This window comes from Amyelois transitella, chromosome 16 (assembly GCF_032362555.1).
Source record: "Amyelois transitella isolate CPQ chromosome 16, ilAmyTran1.1, whole genome shotgun sequence".
In the NCBI taxonomy this organism is placed as follows: domain Eukaryota; kingdom Metazoa; phylum Arthropoda; class Insecta; order Lepidoptera; family Pyralidae; genus Amyelois; species Amyelois transitella.
The window spans coordinates 1,105,702-1,123,571 of NC_083519.1; the positions used below are offsets into that span (position 1 = coordinate 1,105,702).

At 36.4% G+C, this 17,870-nt stretch overlaps 2 protein-coding genes across 3 annotated transcripts in view; one reads left to right on the forward strand and one right to left on the reverse strand.

Annotated features, from left to right (window-relative positions):
* The first annotated feature begins 545 nt into the window (after positions 1–545).
* LOC106138921 (uncharacterized) lies at positions 546–8,189 on the forward strand. Its single transcript, XM_060948608.1, has 9 exons — positions 546–635; positions 1,473–1,707; positions 2,620–2,756; positions 3,232–3,348; positions 4,428–4,571; positions 5,369–5,567; positions 6,509–6,585; positions 7,555–7,666; positions 8,062–8,189. Exons 1-9 carry the CDS (start codon positions 546–548, stop codon positions 8,145–8,147), a joined length of 1,197 nt encoding a protein of 398 aa, XP_060804591.1. The 3' UTR covers positions 8,148–8,189.
* Positions 8,190–13,277: 5,088 nt separating this feature from the next.
* The window catches only part of LOC106138933 (mucin-2), a 64,367-nt gene continuing 59,774 nt past the window's right edge, over positions 13,278–17,870 (reverse strand). For both annotated transcript variants that reach the window (XM_013340241.2, XM_013340240.2), the window contains 5 exons: positions 17,480–17,617; positions 16,737–17,022; positions 16,117–16,305; positions 15,589–15,773; positions 13,278–15,148 (listed from right to left, as the gene is read on the reverse strand). In XM_013340241.2, the coding sequence (XP_013195695.1) occupies positions 15,095–15,148; positions 15,589–15,773; positions 16,117–16,305; positions 16,737–17,022; positions 17,480–17,617 (852 nt within the window). In that variant the 3' untranslated portion in view covers positions 13,278–15,094. The remainder of the gene's footprint in view (positions 15,149–15,588; positions 15,774–16,116; positions 16,306–16,736; positions 17,023–17,479; positions 17,618–17,870) is intronic.

Below are 17,870 nucleotides of genomic sequence, written 5' to 3' on the forward strand. Positions count from 1 at the left end.
GGGAACCACACAGCACAGAAAAGGTACATCTTGCTCTTATTCAGATACAATAGGAATGAGTATATAAGATCTGCAGTTACCAGCCGTGTGTGCGTTTAATAAACCTTTTCCAACGAATATGATAGGCCAGTGAAAGATCTTATCAATTATTACAATGTTTTTGTGCCGGGTTATATTTCTACTAGAACAAATACCTAGCGTAGGTACCTACTTCATTTTCGTTGAAAAATTGTTTGTGCGCGCGGCTCCCGTCCCTTGGGAATTGAATCCCGAGAAAATAGCTTATGTTACTGTCTGACTAAATTTCGTCAAAATCGGTTCAGTATTTTTCGAGTTTATTTGTTATAAACAAAAATACAAATCTTTTTTTTTAAGATGGAAGTTTTACTGAAACTTCATCTTCAGACTGAAATGCTATGAAAAACTTGAAAGGTATTTATTTTTCTCTGACTTTAGAACTGACACCCTCTTGACATAATTCTAAGCAGATGATTTGCTTACAAAAAATTTAAGTTCAAAGTGCCTAGCTGCTGCCTAAAGAGAAAATGAATGAGTTATTGCAAAAGCATGGTTGCTCCGTGGTGTTTAGTGTTCCTGAGGGTTTGAAGGAGCTTATGTCAGATATTACCCGGGAAGTTGGTATTTATACTATTTTTTTGATAGGATGAATGAATGCAGGTTGACTAAGCAAATATACAAAGGAAGTGTGAATGACTGTTGGACTGGGAAGGCCTAGACGAACGTACTTTGATCAAATCGGAGACGTTCTAGCAAAAGGTCAGGTCAAGAGTACCCGAAACCGACCATTAAGAGAGTTATGAATGTGGATGAAGCGAATGAAGTATGTAGGGATCGTGGCAAGTGGAAAGATATGGTCTCTACCTACCGCTCGGGGAAAGAGGCGTAATTTATGTATGTGAGATTTCTATGGCGCAGTGGTGATATAGCGCCTCTGAATAACAAGGTTGTTTCATCCCTGGTCACATGATTTTAGTTAACGACCTGAGGAGACACCTCGTTGTTTCTTGAACAGTATTTGTGATTCTATTGTACACTTTTCTTCCTCCTGGGTATAGTCCCGGTTGCATCCTCACCACTCTGGAGAGCAGCCCGGGGTATACCTTTAACCATGGATCCTGGATTGGGTGAGTCTGGTTTTTACACGAAGCGACTACCGTCTGACCTCCTTTGCAGGGGAATTAACCCGTATTGGATCGATCATGGTTGCACATCCAGTTGCCTAAATGTGCCGGTTCCCTCGCGATGTTTTTTTCATTACCGTTATAGCATCGTTATGCAAATACATAACTTCGTAGTACATGGCCGGGGTAGGATTTGAACTATAATAACCTTTTTGCACCACACACATTTTAGTCTTACACCTTGTCGATTCGACCAACGACGCTCCTGATTCTCTTTTACACTCCACAGGCCCAATCTGTTCCAAATCATACCTAACCTAATTCCGGCAGGTTCTCCGTGAACAACCCGAGAAAATCTACGAGTTCATAACAAACTACTTGTCAGTTCTGATCCTCACAAGAGAGCATGGTCTACTGGCAGTGAAACTGTTGGATGAGCTCTGCGACTGTCGGCCGACTGTGTCAGAACACTTGCTGCAATTAGGTCTGGAACGGGACACTGCTACGATACTCTCTGAAGTGATCAAGGAGGAGATTGAGGTGTTTGAACCGGCTCAAGGAAAAGGTACACATACATACATACATATAGTCACGTCTATAACCATTCTGGGCTAGACAGAGCCAACAGTCTTGACAAGACTGACAGGCCACGTTCAGCGTTTTGGCTCGATGGTACAATTGAGATTCAAATAGTGACAGGTTGCTAGCCCATCGCCTAAAAGAAGAATCCCAAGTTTATAAGCCTATCCCTTAGTCGCCTTTTACGACATCCATGGGAACGAGATGGAGTGGTCCTATTCTCTTTTTATATTGGTGCCGGGAACCACACAGCACTGCCGGGATCCATACAGCTCAGCACAGAAAAGGTACATCTTCCTCTTGTTCAGATACAATAGGAATGAGTATATAAGATCTGCAGTTACCAGCCGTGTGTGCGTCTAATAAACCTTTTCCAACGAATATGGTGATACTAAGAACAAATCTTATATCAAGGCCGGTTGATTACAGACTTGCAGCTGGTAGAAAAAACTCTTTTCCAATGTGTCCAGTCAATGATGATTCCAAGCTTCTGCTTAGAATATTCAGTGACGTGATAGACAAAATTCAAGTATATTATTCAGATACATACATAAAATCACGCCTCTTTCCCGGAGGGGTAGGCAGAGACTACCTCTTTCCACTTGCCACGATCTCTGCATGCTTCCTTCGCTTCATCCACATTCATAACTCTCTTCATGCAAGCTCGGCGGTTTCGGGTACTTTTGACCTGACCCTTTACCAGGACGTCCTTAATTTGATCAAGATACGTTAGTTAGGTCTTCCCACTCCGATCTTTCCCTCCACACTCTCCTTGTATATCTGCTTAGTCAACTTATGTCAAAAAAAAATATTATTCAGATTCTGACGTCTTAACAAAGGGTTATACGAGTAGCTTTAGGTAAACGAAACTCATTTTGCCTTTTATTCTGGATAACAGAGAAAGTAAGAGAAATGTTAATCCTGAAGAACATTTTAACAAGGGTGTCTCTCGATGAAGACATGGCGGAGAGAGTGTGCCAAGTCAGCAGGAACGCCTACCGTGACTATTGGTACAGGAAGAAGCTGATGGAACAGGTAAGTTGTAGAATAAATAAATATATACTGGACAAATAACACAGATTGAGTTAGCCTCGAAGTAAGTACGAGACTTGTGTTACGAGATACTAACTCAACGATACTATATTTTATAATAAATACTTATATAGATAAACATCCAAGACCCAGGCCAATCGGAAAAAGTTCTTTTCTCATCATGCCCTGGCCGGGATTCGAACCCGGGACCACCGGTGTCGCAGCCAAGCGTATTACCGCTGCGCCACAGAGGCTTTCAGAACATATCACGATTATATTTCTATGACTTGGGATACACTATACGTTTCCCGAGTCCTCCACCCTTGGGGACTTTTTGGAAAGGTGAATGAAGAAAAAGTTACCACTAAAGTTTCGATTCGGCAGGCAGAGAGCAGCAATAAAAAGAGTTATTATAAAATGTAAGATCTTCTTAAGAAATGTATCCGTTGCGATTTATGAAACTGTATCTATTCATCAGGCTCTAAGAACACAACCAGAAGAGCCTTGGCAAATTGCAGCTGAGAGGACCCTGGAAATATACAAGAAAACTAGGCCGTCATACACTGAACTCAATAGAGCTACCCAAAAGATACAGGTATAATATATAATAATATATACGGGACAAATTACACATATTGAGTTAGCCTCGAAGTAAGTTCGAGACTTGTGTTACGAGATACTAACTCAACGATACTATATTTTATAATATATACGTATATAGATTAACATCCAAGAGCCAGACCAATCCGAGAAAGTTCGTTTCTCATCACGCCCTGGCCGGGATTCGAACCCGGGACCTCCGGTGTCACAGACAAGCGCACTACCGCTGCGCCACTTCGGCCGTCGAATGGTAGGTAGTGACAGGTATGTATTTATTACATACATACATACATATGGTCACGTCTATATCCCTTGTGGGGTAGACAGAGCCAACAGTCTTGAAAAGACTGAATGGCCACGTTCAGCTATTTGGCTTAATGATAGTATTGAGATCCAAATAGTGACAGGTTGCTAGCCCATCGCCTAAAAAAGAATCCCAAGTTTGGAAGCCTATCCCTAGTCGCCTTTTACGACATCCATGGAAAAGAGATGGAGTGGTCCTATTCTTTTTAGTAGGTATTTATTCTGTGGGCATTATTGTTTCAACCTGGTCGTAATTACAAAGAGAATCTTTTCAGCCTTATTTGGAAAGCTCATTGCATTTATACTCTTTCATGCAAATAACACGCCTCCTTACTGACCGAGTAGACAGAGACTATCTATTGTCACGAGCGAAAGAAGTGTATCTTTCACTTTATCAACGTTCATGACTTCTGAAGCATAAAATTATTTACATTTTGCCATGTGGTTCCCGGTACCAACATTAAAAAACATTAAAGGACCCTTCCACCTCTTTCCCATGGATGTCATAAAAGGCCACTAAGGGATAGGCTTTCAAACTTTAGATTCTTCTTTTAGGCGATGGGCTAACAACCTGTCACTATTTGAATCTCAATTCTAGATATCTTTTAGCTGAACGTGGTATGTCACTCTGTCAGCTGGCTCTGTCTACGCCGCAAAGGATAAAGACGTGGTTATATGAATTAATTAATGAGATTACTTTCCTATTATCATTATTATTTACATTCACACTCGCTCTTTACAAACTTGGCTGAAACTAGATTTAATTTTCAGTCAGCCTATCGAGGTTACTATGTCCGCAAGAATCTTCTCCGCCACCTGAAGCTGAAGCCAAAGAAGACAGGACCCAAAGTGGATCTGCCTGGACCCCCGATAGATATCGCCGCATCCAGAACCATAGAACTGGGACCTGTTATCGTAAGACACATGTTTTTCATCAAACCCTTAGTGATGGAGAGGTTAAGGAAAATAATGAAGATTTTATTAGGTAAATAAGTGAAATCTTATAGATTGAGGTTCGCTTTAGGACCTAAGTTGTTATCGTAAGACACATGTTTTTCATCAAACCCTTAGTGATGGAGAGGTTAAGGAAAATAATGAAGATTTTATTAGGTAAACAAGTGTTATTGTATAGGTTGAGGTTTGCTTTACCTAAGTTGTTTCTGTAAGATGCATTCATGATAAATCTTCCGTTGTATACCAATTTTCATTCGGAAGATCAGGTTCTTCCTGTTCAATAATGTGGTTAGCACAACTCTTTATTACGAATTGATGACAGAAAGTTTAGCTAATTCAAAAACTGCTAGAATTTAAGCAATCCCAGTGCATGGTCAATAAGTCAAGCTATAATTTTAATGTTTTAACATACATCCTTACAACATTACAAGAATTATTCATTTTTCGTATTGGTGCCGTGTGGTTCCCGATACCAATACAAAAGAATGGGACCACTCCATCTCTTTCCCATGGATGTCGTAAAAGGCGACTAAGGGATAGGCTTACATACTTGGGTTCGTTTATAGGCGATGGGCTAGCAACCTGTCACTATTTGAATCTCAATTCTATCTTAAAGCCAAATAGCTGAACGTGGCCTATCAGTCTTTACAAGATTGTTGGCTCTGTCTACCCCGCAAGGGATATAGACGTGATTATATAGAGAGAAATAATGATATATACATAGATGAATAATAAAGAGAAATATGAACACCTTCCAGACTCTGAACGTAGTGGAAGATAACGTGATGGGTATGTACGAAAGGCAGACCAGTAAGAAACTGGGGCTCCAGTACGACCCCATGAAGACCATAACCCATGTGAACGAAGCTTATGAAGAGCCGAAACTGCCCTCGGTACGCCCCAGCGAGATCACTAGGAAAATATCCATTCTGCCGAGGAAAGAGGATTGGTCTGACAGTACGTGGGAACACAACAAAAATCTGTACATGTAGTTGCATACATACATATAATAACGTCAATATCCCTTATAGAGGTAGACAGACATATAGGGGTAGACAGAGCCAACAGTGTTGAAAAGACTGATAGGCCACGTTCAGCTTTTTACATGTAGTTGAAAGTATAATAAGATATATTTGAAAATAGAATTATGTGTCGGCGTGTATTATAATAGAAATAAGTAATATAATAGAAAAAAGAATATAATATCACTGTATCTCTTTACCATGGATGTCGTAAATGGCGATTAAGGGATAGGCTTGTAAACTTGAGATTCTTCTTTTAGGCGATGGGCTAGCAACCTGTCACTATTTGAATCTCAATTCTATCATCAAGCCAAATAGCTGAACGTGTATCAGTCTTTTCAAGACTGTTGACTCTGTCTACCCTGCAAGTGATATAGACGTGACTATTATGTATGTGTTGCATCGCATGCAATTTTCTACGTACCTAGTTGTAAGCTGTCAAAAATTTCAAAATTGATGTGGACGATAAAGACTTTTTTCTTTTGAAGGTGGTGTTTAATGCGTTGCATTCTGTAGGCGATGCTAATTTCCACGCAGTTTTGTTGATGGCGTAAAACTATAGAAAAACAAAAGATTTATTGTTTTTCGATTGATTGATTATCTGACGGCCTCTGTGGCGCAGCGGTAGTACGCTTGTCTGTGACATCGGGGGTCCCGGGTTCGAATCCCGGCCAGGGCATGATGAGAAAAGAACTTTATCTGATTGGCCTGGGTCTTGGATGTTTATCTATATAAATATTTATTATAAAATAAAGTATCGTTGAGTTAGTATCTCGTAACACAAGTCTCGAATTTACCTCGAGGCTAACTCAATCAGTGTTATTTGTCCCGTATATATTTATTAATTGATTGATTGATTACCAATTCAAATTTCAGTGAAGCGAAAGCAAAGTATTGCTTCTCATCCGACCACGACGCCGGCCTCTTCTGTTCATAGGATTTCATTCGCTGGGGTATGTTATGTTTTATCCAATTTAGTGTGTTTATGTGTAATTTAAAATCAACCAAATTGTATAACATACGACCATCAGAATCCCTAACCTAAGAACATGGTACACTAAAACTTTTTATAGAAATATTATCTAAGTCATCTAAATACTAAGACTGGCTAATTGACTAACATATCAATGTACAATCCAAATCGCTGTATCTTGTGTTTTTAAATTTCGCTATTTTTATGTAATCTAGGGGTGAAATAAGAGTAGGTTTTCCAATATTCTCGCGGGGTGCGGGATTTTTCGTTTTACGCCCGCAAAACCGCAAGTATAAAAATTATTCAGACTTTTTTACATAGTGGCATCAGTTTAGTTAATATTATAAAAGTCACCCGGTATAGATCATTCTACTGCCATTTGCATCGTAGCAAAAATGGTGCATAGCGTAATAGTTGTATATTTTTATCAAAAAATCTTTAAAAATGATAAAAATAATCATCTTTTGCTTTTGACTTTCACATACAAATACAGTTTGCATATATTTTTTTATTTTTGTATTCATTTTGTATTATTTTAGTATTCAGTAATAGTTACGTAACGAGGGAGCGAGGTCCTCTGACACGAGTATTCTATACTTACTAGAGGGCCTCAACAACTGGCTTTGTAAAACTGTTTTACTGAATAAACGAATTTTGATTTGAATTTTGATTTGATTTGATTTGACTTAAAGACCATTTTATTTTCCAAAAAAAAAAGGATACCTAAATTTTTAAAACCTTTTTTAATTCATATATCTCAATATCTTAAAAAACTACTGTTGTAGTACAAGGCATAAACTATTCATCACTTCTTACGATATAACATGCATGTCACGTCTATATCCCTTGTGGAGTAGACAGAGCCAACAGTATCGAAAAGACTAATAGGCCCCGTTCAGCTATTTGGCTTAATGATAGAATTTAACACACCACTTCTGATCATTTTCAGATAGTCAACATTGATTTTGATGTTGATGATGATGACGATGAGCCTGAGATACCTGAAGATATAGCGCCGCCATTGGTGGAGATAGCTCCTGAAGTGCCGGATGAAGCTCCTAGTAAGAATTTACATACTTATATAACCACGAGTTTATCCCTTACGGGGTAAACAGATCCTACAGTCTCGCAGACTGAAACCACGTTCACCTGTATGGCTCGATGATGGAATTGAGATTCAAATTGTGACAAGTCGCTAGCCCATCGCCTATAAGAAGAGAATCCCAAGTTTATAAGCCTGTCTCTTAGTCGCCCTATACGACATCCATAGGAAAGAGATGGAGTGGTCCTATTCTTTTGTCTATTGGTGCCAGCAACCACACAACACAAACACAAAAATTTCATCTTAAAATTTAAACCCGTATTTTGTTGTCCTCATTTTTGGTTCTGATTAAACTCTTATAATGAGGGTATTAGTACTAAGATATACTCAACAGTTTTAACTGTCATCAAACAGATTCAAGAAGCGACGGTGATGGTAGAAGTACTCCGTCTTCGGCTCCAGCTAGCACTCCTCGCGGCGATACTGATGCAGAAGAATAAAGTTTGTCAAGTACTGAGAGAGTATTATGTATACGAGTCTGATTAAATTGTGAAACAGATTTTCTTTTGCACGTTATTTTTCTTTCGTTCAGTTCTTGTTTTGTTATTTCGTTATTTTAGCTTGTGGTTTAAAAATAAATTCTTATTTTGATTTAAAGAGTCTTAATTTATAACTTTTTATATTATTTTATTAGTTAACATTTATATTGCGTTTATTTTCTATAATATGTTCGGCTGAAATTTAGCTAGAAAACAAGATTTGTCATGAATTAACTTAAAGTTTCAACAAAAGGCAATGAAAATTTTAAATATCATTGCACCCTAGATTTATAAATATGTCAACTCCAAATGGATTAAAATCTTGTAAAGAAAATGTCTGATCTATTGCAATCTCAAATTAAGGAGAGCTGCAAGCTCGCTTTACCTAACGGCTTGAAAGAGTTGATGTGTGATATTTCTCGAGAAGTAAGTATTTATGATGTAAACTCTTACACGATACTTTCAACGTTGATAATTGAAAATATCTGAAATTACAGGTAATGGTAATTTGTGACCTTGTACGAATACAAATAGTGAATATTATACATTCTGTAGGAAGCTCTTTTATGCCAATGTGCCTATATTAGGAAATATACAATGCTTTGGTAGTGATAATAATGATAATCTTCTTTAGTGTCAATTACTTTAAAATTTAATATTTTTAGCACAAAAATTGCTACAACCGCTGCCGAGTCAGGAGCCGCAACCAAATTACCCTGTATTTTAAAACTAGCTATGCCCGCGACTTCGTCCCCGTGGAATAGTTATTTTGGGCATCATTGAAGCCCTCAGGGATTAATAATTATCCCGGTTTTTTTTTCACATTTTCCATTATTTCTTCGCTCCTAATAGTTGCAGCGTAATGTTATACAGCCTAAAACTTTCCTCGATAAATGGTCTATTCAACACAAAAATAATTTGTCAATTTGAACCAGAAGTTCCTGAGATTAGCGCGTTCAAACAAACAAACAAACTCTTCAGCTTTATAATATTAGTATAGATTAATCAATAGTATGATTTTGAAACCGAAACCGCCGAGCTTGCATGAAGAGAGTTATGAATGTGGATGAAGCGAAGGAAATATGCAGAGATCGTGGCAAGTGGAAAGAGGTAGTCTCTGCCTACCCCTCCGGGAAAGAGGCGTGATTTTATGTATATATGTATGATTTTGAAAATTAATAGGTGCTTCGCGCGCAACCTTCAAACTTATACGACTTTATCGCCCGATACCTAGCTGCATTGCTAGTGACCAGGGAGAACCTATCCATTACGAGTCGCCTATGTAAAGATATCTGTGACTCTTCTTGCCACCCAGAGTTGGAAGATGAATTGAAAAACATAGGACTAAGTAAAGAGGATGCAACTAAAGCAAAGAAGATTATTGAAGACTACTTCGACGAAGGCAGAGGTGAGGATCAAATGCTTTTCTTTCAGAAATAAGTTCAACAATGTTTACTCGACTAATAGTGTTTACCAGAATTACAGCTGGGAAGTCTCTGGGATGACAGTATTACTGTATTGTAAGTTACTAATAAAGATCGAACGTATGTTGGTATTATCTATACTAATATTATAAAGCTGAAGAGTTTGTTTGTTTGTTTGAACACGCTAATCTCAGGCACTCGCTACTGGTTCGAATTGAAAAATTATTTTTGCGTTGAATAAACCATTTATCGAAGAAAGCTTTAGGGTGATGTTAAATACATCACCCTGCAACTATAAGGAGCAAAGAAATAATGGAAAATGTGAAAAAAAGGGATAAAATTATTCATCTTTGAGGGCTTCAATGATGACCAAAATAACTATTTCACGCGGACGAACTCACGGGCACTGCTATTTATAAAAACGTTAAATCATGCCACGATATATTTGCTACCTACCTTTCTCTCCTCTGTTTTAGTGGGAGAAAGTAATCTCATGATAAAACTCCTGAGGCGAGTCAGCATAACGCAAGATCAGCTCGAGATGGTACGAGACGCAATACAGAATGCTTTCGTGCAGCATCATATCAATAACATTGATAAAACCAGACGGGAGGTAAGCAATTATATTCTTAACTAGCTGTGTCCGCCACTTCGTCCGCGTGGAATAGTTATTTTGGGCAGCATTGAAGCCCTCAAGGATGAATAATTTTCCCCGTTTTTTTTCATATTTTCCATTATTTCTTCGCTCCTAATAGTTGCAGCGTGAAGTTATATAGCCTAAAGCGTTCCTCGATAAATGGTCTATTCAACACAAAAATAATTTTTCACTTTGAACCAGTAGTTCCTGAGATTAGCGCGTTCAAACAATTAGTTTTATTACCAACCTCAAATGAGACATTCGACAATTGCTGAGTAAGCAATGTTGTTTCTAGTAAAGATTAGGACCTTGAATGTTCATCATGTCACGTCTATATCCCTTGCGGGATAGACATAGTCAAAATGCTTACACGCCACGACCACTAGCCATCAAATTGTGATATGTTTGCTAGCCCGTCGCCTACAAGAAGAATCCCAAGTTTATTATAAGTAGCATCTTAAAGACAAAAAGCTTAACTAGTGTGTAACTCCTAAAGATTATTCTGTCGTTTAATGTTTTTACTTTTTTGTGTGTCTGTTGAAGATTGTTGAATTATGTTACACCCATATTGCGTTTTAGGGGGTGAGAATTCGACATTTATGTTCCAACTAATTTATCCGCAGCTTCGCCTGCGTTAGTTTAGCGCCAACTAATCGCGCGCATTTAGCGCCACCTGCATAACAGTACAGGTTTTACAAATCCTACGGGAACTATCATTTTTACCGGGATTTACTCTATGTCCTTCTCAAGACTTACATACATACAGGAAATTCCAAGAAGATTGGTTCGGTAGATAACTCGTGAATTTGTAACAAACAAACACTTACTTTGGTATTTATAATATTAGTCGTAGATTTCAGATCGTCCTCTTTTATTGCGCAATTTCTAAAAATCAATCTCAATATTCTCAGATGCCGACAGCAGATGATGACATATCCAGAGCTGCCGTGCATACATTGCAGTTGTATGCTAAAACCGGTCCTTCTGAGGAGGATTACAATCAAAAAGCGAAGAGAATACAGGTTCTTGATATAAATAGTTTAAGAAAGAATAAAACCTACAAATATAGGTAGGTATAAATAAGAGAACTATAAAGAAATTGTCGGTCTCCGTAGTGCAGCCTAACGTCTATGAACCCAACGAATACTTCGGTCTACTCTTGATTTGCCGAGGTCAGATGGCAATTTATTTATTCAATCATAATAAATTTTATCAATCTGGGAATAATGATTACAAATCTTATTAAAGCTTTGGATTGCTCTATCTTCTGTTTAGGAAGCATTCGGAAAAATATTGAGATGTAATTGTTATTGTAAATATTTTAAAGTCTTAAATTATTGTTGGCTCAAAGTTTGGTGTAGGCGTTGCTGATTTTTTTCTCGTTATGAATGTGGATGAATCGAAGGAAGTATGCAGAGATCGTGGCAAGTGGAAAGAGGTAGTCTCTGCCTACCCCTCCGGGAAAGAGGCTTGATTTTATGTATGTATGTATGTTAAATTATTTTTACAGGCCGCATATCGCGCCTACGGGGTCCGTCGATTGTGTGTTTCAAAGCCTGCACCAGAAAAGGAGAAGAAGTTTATTCGATTCTTTGCCGAAGTGAGTGAGCGAAACACTACTAATTTTAATAATCGCAAGTACCTACATAAATATAATGTCTCTATTTGTTTTGATGTCTCTATTTGATTGAGTCGATGGTCTCGAAAATAATCGGAAGGTCACGTTCAGATGCATGGCTTGAGGTTAACCCTTTGTCAGAAGAAAAAGGTTTTAAGCCATTCCCTTTCTTGACTTATTAAATGTCCTTTCCAGCAACCGGCATATTTGTAGAAAGATAGATAAATTTCTTTATTGCCCCATGAGAGTAAAACATACAAAACAGCACAAAATCTGTACAGCATCTAGTATGTTTCTTATTGTATTTTTCTACTGAACTAGCAACGATGATTGCACTAAATAAACTGAAAAGAATAACTCCACTACTCATATACAGGATGCTTTTAAATGCGGCATGCGGCAAAATCAGCATCGCCTACACCAAACTTTGAGCCAACGATTATTTATATGTTCTGTGTTATTGTTTAAGAATGGTGAATCTGCAATCGTGTTTGGAACACCGGAATCAAGTAAGTATGTTTAAAAATCTTTTGTCAGTCCTCCGACTCGTTCAAAATATTTCTCTTTTGACCTGCACCAGTAAAAAAAAACAATTTTTATAAAATGACTGATAATTTTGCACTTCGTTTTGCTTTTATTTCAAATCAACAACCTCGTTTAATAATATTGGAAAACTCATTTAGGTAAATATTTTTTTTTTTCAGTCTTATATTTCATGAAGGAAAGGTTTTTATTTGAAACACCATACAAACAAACACATCTTCGTCTTTATACCTAACGGGTTTTAGTTTAAATTTTTATTGCAGGCAATGCTGAATCTACATCAAATGTCCAATACGACACAAGATATATTGAATTAGATGAAGCTTCCAGTCAGATTGAGTTATGTGGGACTCGTCAGGAAAGAATTATATCGCAAACTAATTATGACTTACTTAGACCAGAAAAAGTTGAATCATTTGTTAACTATGAAGATGAGATGGAGAAAGAAACTATAGTTTCTGAAAATCGTGAAAGATCTTCAATAGATCATGACTCACTTTGTGCAAAGGAACGTAAATCATCTACTACATCAGATGTTCATTTTGATGATCCAGTAATATTTGAATCAATATCTAGAGAGATAAAGGGAGATTATGAACCAGATGATTGTGCGTCTATAATTGAAGAAATACACAATCGTGACGAACTGTTGAATGACATTGAAGGTGAAACACATGTTGTTGCTGATCTAGCAACGGACGCTGATAATGATTCTGATGATTCGGTTGAAGAAAACATTGATGATCATTAAATTTATGATGGAGTTTTTTTACCAGACAACATAAAATTTATATTTTTTTTTATTGTTTTTCTGTTATAAATAATAAAAACAAATTTCTTATTTTAAATTTATTATTGCTTACAAAACTCTTCTTGTATTCGTCGTAAATCGTATATTTAAAATCCTATATATTATAAATACATGTATATTATAAATGTATACTCATTTTTGGTCAAACATATTTTTACAATAAACTTAAATTATTATAAAACTTACTTTAACGTGTGGGATAAAACAGTGCATTTTTTATTAATTTTCTATTTTAAATGCTTTGATATTATGTTCTGTATTAATCTGTTTATTCAATGATTAAATTTATTAATAAATAACAAGTAAATTAACAACGATTTAACAAAAAAAAAAAACAACAATCAATACTATGTTTTCATTTGAAACCATCTATTGAATGTTTTGCATTGTTATAGTAATAAATTTATACAAAAAGTTGTATCATAAGAGAGTATTTTTTTTTTGCTGTTTGCATGTAGTGAATATCTAAGGATGGTGTTAATAAGAAATCACAGTAGATCTCAGTAGATACTATAATCACGTTTCCTTCGTGGACCAACTGATATGGAACTAGTTGTGCTAGTATTATGTGAAAATTATGCATTAAAGTTATAAAGTAGTTATTAAATCATTGCTTTGCCATCAAGGAATGTTAGAACAAATTAATTATTAAAATAAAAGTATTAGACTAGCGCAATTATTATAAAAATTGTTCGAAATAAAATCATCTTATATACAAACATAACGTTACCTAAAATAATCTCTAATAACAGGACAGATATTATAAAATTAATTTTCTATTCCGTAAAATATAGGTATTGTCACAAAAATATTTTTTGAGCGTTCAATTTTAGAGATCTAATTTTTAACATAAAAGCTTTGGTATAATCCAAATAGTGAATTTTACAGCACATGGTATAAATATTTATTATTTATTTATTATTTTATATTTAAGAATGCCATAAGCACCATTTACCCAACCTGCACATCTTTTAAACTTATCAGCAGAACTACTTACTCTAACCTGTTGAAAATTTTCATTATATTTCGCTTTAAATGTTACAAAATTTATTTAATTTTCAAAAATTTTCATGATAACTCAATAAGAACTAAACTACAGCTACAATCATACAATAAAGAGAGACTGTACTGGAATACATCAATTCCTAATTCTACAAATGGTCTACAAAATCCGTAGTCATTATGAAAACTAAAAAAGCAATATAAGTATGGTATTTAAGTAAGACAGTAAAGATGAAATCTCAACACCACAAAATTACATACAAGCATGAGATACAGTTTCAGATGAATCATCTTTTCTAGGAGATGATTCATTTGAACAGAGAATACTACGGTATAAAAATTATTAACCAATAAATATAGAAATTATAATTCTATTCTAAATGAAACTAAAAGGAAATTATTGTTAATGTACTTTATTTTGCTGATGAGAAAATAATAATCAAAGAAATGGATTTTGTAAATTCATAAGTTATAGTTGGAACAATTTTAATTCAGAGAGCCTAATTATTACAAACAAACCTAACAAGTTTTAAAGCAATAACTAGGAACATTGCGCCAATCGATTCTAAATAATCTATCTATTCAATTTATCAATTCCATGTTTAGGTAACAGAAGTGCCAATACTAAACTATACGCAGAAACTGTACCCTATAGCTTATACAAATGAATAATTTTCAAGACAAGAAGCTGCTAATATTGGATGTTGTAATTCGGAATATAAGTATGTAGTCCGTTCATATATAGTGTCTCAAATAAAGCCTAAATTCTATAAGGTACAAGCTCCTGTGCGTTTCGCTTATATAAAGAACCTATATGTACAATTTAAAGAATACCTCGTATGTGCGAATTTTTCGTTTACACATTGATGCTCTTTATATCGTGTCAACACCGCCGCCCATCAGTTTGTTGCCGTATTCACTGAGCACCTGAAAAATTAAATTCATTAAATTGTAATTTGTACAAAAAGATTAAGTAAATATTGTACATAAATTAAGTAGGATCAAAAATATTACCTTGCAGAGCCACTAATCTTAACATATATTTTTTATTTAATATTTAAATTAAAATTTTATCAAAATATTCATTTAAGATAATTAGGTTACCTTCATTTGTTTTATCTTTGATTAGATGAAATTATTTAAGTTAAAGATGGAAGTAGCTCAATAAAATCTATGTCAAAAGCTGTGGTATTTTCTTCAAAATTTATTCTCAATTTAAATTCTTTTGTATTGACATGGTGAACGATAAAGGCGAAACAAGAGGATTCTCATTATATACTGCGTCACCTTTTTCAATACCTTTTATATAAAAATATAATAATACCTGTTAGATAAGAAATGTACTGATATATAACCATTTTCCATACCTTGTATAAGAAAATATAGTGATGCCTGTTAGACAAGGAATGTGGTCTCTGCGCTCTCAGCTCCCGGACCACTCGCGGCACGTCGGCGGCGCCGGCGGCCAGTGCGCGCGCGCACACGTCCGCCGCGATCAGCGCCGCGGACCGGCCCGCGCCCGATGCGCATGTCACTACGCACGGACGGATACCTGGAACAGACATTGGATTAGTTTATCCCATCTTCTCGATTAAAGGTTTTTAAGAACATGACACACAAAAATAAGCTATACGAATAAATGAAAAGTCCTTTCGGATAATTGCCTGAGGACAAAGACCATTGAAGACGGTTCCAGACACGCGTAAGTGAAATTTAAGTTTAAAATTTTAGGAATTTTGTTGTGTCATGAACTATGTGTAGGGAAGAACCAACTTTACAAATAACATACATGCATAATATCACCAATAGTCACATAGATCCGACGGCTACGTTTAGCTTTGTTCAGGTGGGTGGCTTAACTAACAACCCCATCTTTAAAAAGATTATACAAGTACCCTCAATCTCGGAAGCAGTTTTCATTCTTCCCAGCGTTCCATTGGTTACATTGCCCCTTCTCATCTGCTCCTCGGCCTTCGCTGGAGAGTACACGTTGAGGCCGTTTCCGGATCCGCTGTCGTCACTGCGCAGTTTGGACAGGTTCCCGAAGGAAGAACGGTTCATGTCACCGTAGATTACTTCTACTCCTGGAATCGTCAATGATTTGCTATGTAAATCTAAATTAGATAAATTTTAGAATTTCTTTGAGGAGAGACTAGAGAAATTTGACACTTGTGTCATCAAAGTATTTAGATTAATATAGAAATCTCGATAACTAGTTGGTACATCTTATTTTCATTGACTCAGACAACACAATATAGATACCAAATTATCATTATTAATTGTCGTTATTTGATACTTTTCCTGGTATTGATGGTTTTCTTCATTGGGAAGGGGAACTGTCGTAAAAAGACTTGAATTAACTTGACCTATTGATTTTTGACCCAAATACTTACTGAATAAATAAATAAATAATTTTTGACAAAAAAAAATAAGCAAATTTTGTGAAGAGAGAACTAGTGCTTGTATATATTTTCTTTATGCCTTTTGACTCATATTCTAAATATAAAAATCTTACCCTCTTCATCATACTCCTTAGCAGTCTGCGAGATCTTCATATAACTCCTCATTTCTGACAGAAAATCAATGATAGAATCGTAATCATCAGGAACTCCCTTAGCCGGCCAGAAGTACCACATGTGGGTGACTTCCCGCCAAGTCCTGGTGCCAAGGTTGATGAGCTGGACCGTTGAGATGGCGTATTTGTCACGTTGCTCCCGTTTCTTCAAGATAATCTGATAGTCGCCGAAGGTACGGCGGTTGTCGGATACTTCTGATGGTGGTAAGTATTCGTAACATTTTTCCTGTAGGATAAAATAGTGATTAGAGTTACTTTTATACAATCGAGTATCATTTATAAATAATATTTATTGAAGACTCCCTTAAGTACAAGGCTTGGTAAAAAGAATAATAAAACTTAAACATTATAATTATTCTTTACAGGAGAAATTTAAGGCGTGTGGTTCATGGCACCAATAGAAAAAAGAATAGGACCACTGCATCTCTTTCCCATGGATGTAATAAAAGGCGACTATGAGATAGGCTTATAAACTTGGGATTCCTCTTTTAGGCGATGGGTTAGCAACCTGTCACTATTTGAATCTCAATTCTATCATTAAGCCAAATAGCAGAACGTGGCCGTTCAGTCTTTTCAAGACTGTTGGCTCTGTCTACCCCGCAAGGGATATAGACGTGACCATATGTATATGTATGTATGTAAGATGAGATGACGGTCCTGAAATACATATCAATGATGGTTACCACTCCGTTCTCCATGTACTCGGTGAGCATGACGATGAGTCTAGAGTTCTGCTCCCAGATCATGCGCCAGAAGTCCACCACGGTGTTGGAGAGTGGCGCCTGGCACGCTATGTAGTAGTTCCGTATGTTGCCGGGGCCCTGAGAAGAAGCATTTTAAATAAATAATAAATACATACGGGACATATTACACTGATTGAGTTAGCCTCGAAGTAAGTTCGAAACTTGTGTTACGAGATACTAACTCAACGATACTATATTTTATAATAAATACTTATATAGAGAAACATCCAAGACCCAGGCCAATCAGAAAAAGTTCTTTTCCCATCATGAACTGGCCGGGATTCGAACCCGGGACCTCCGATGTCACAGACAAGCGTACTACCGCTGCGCT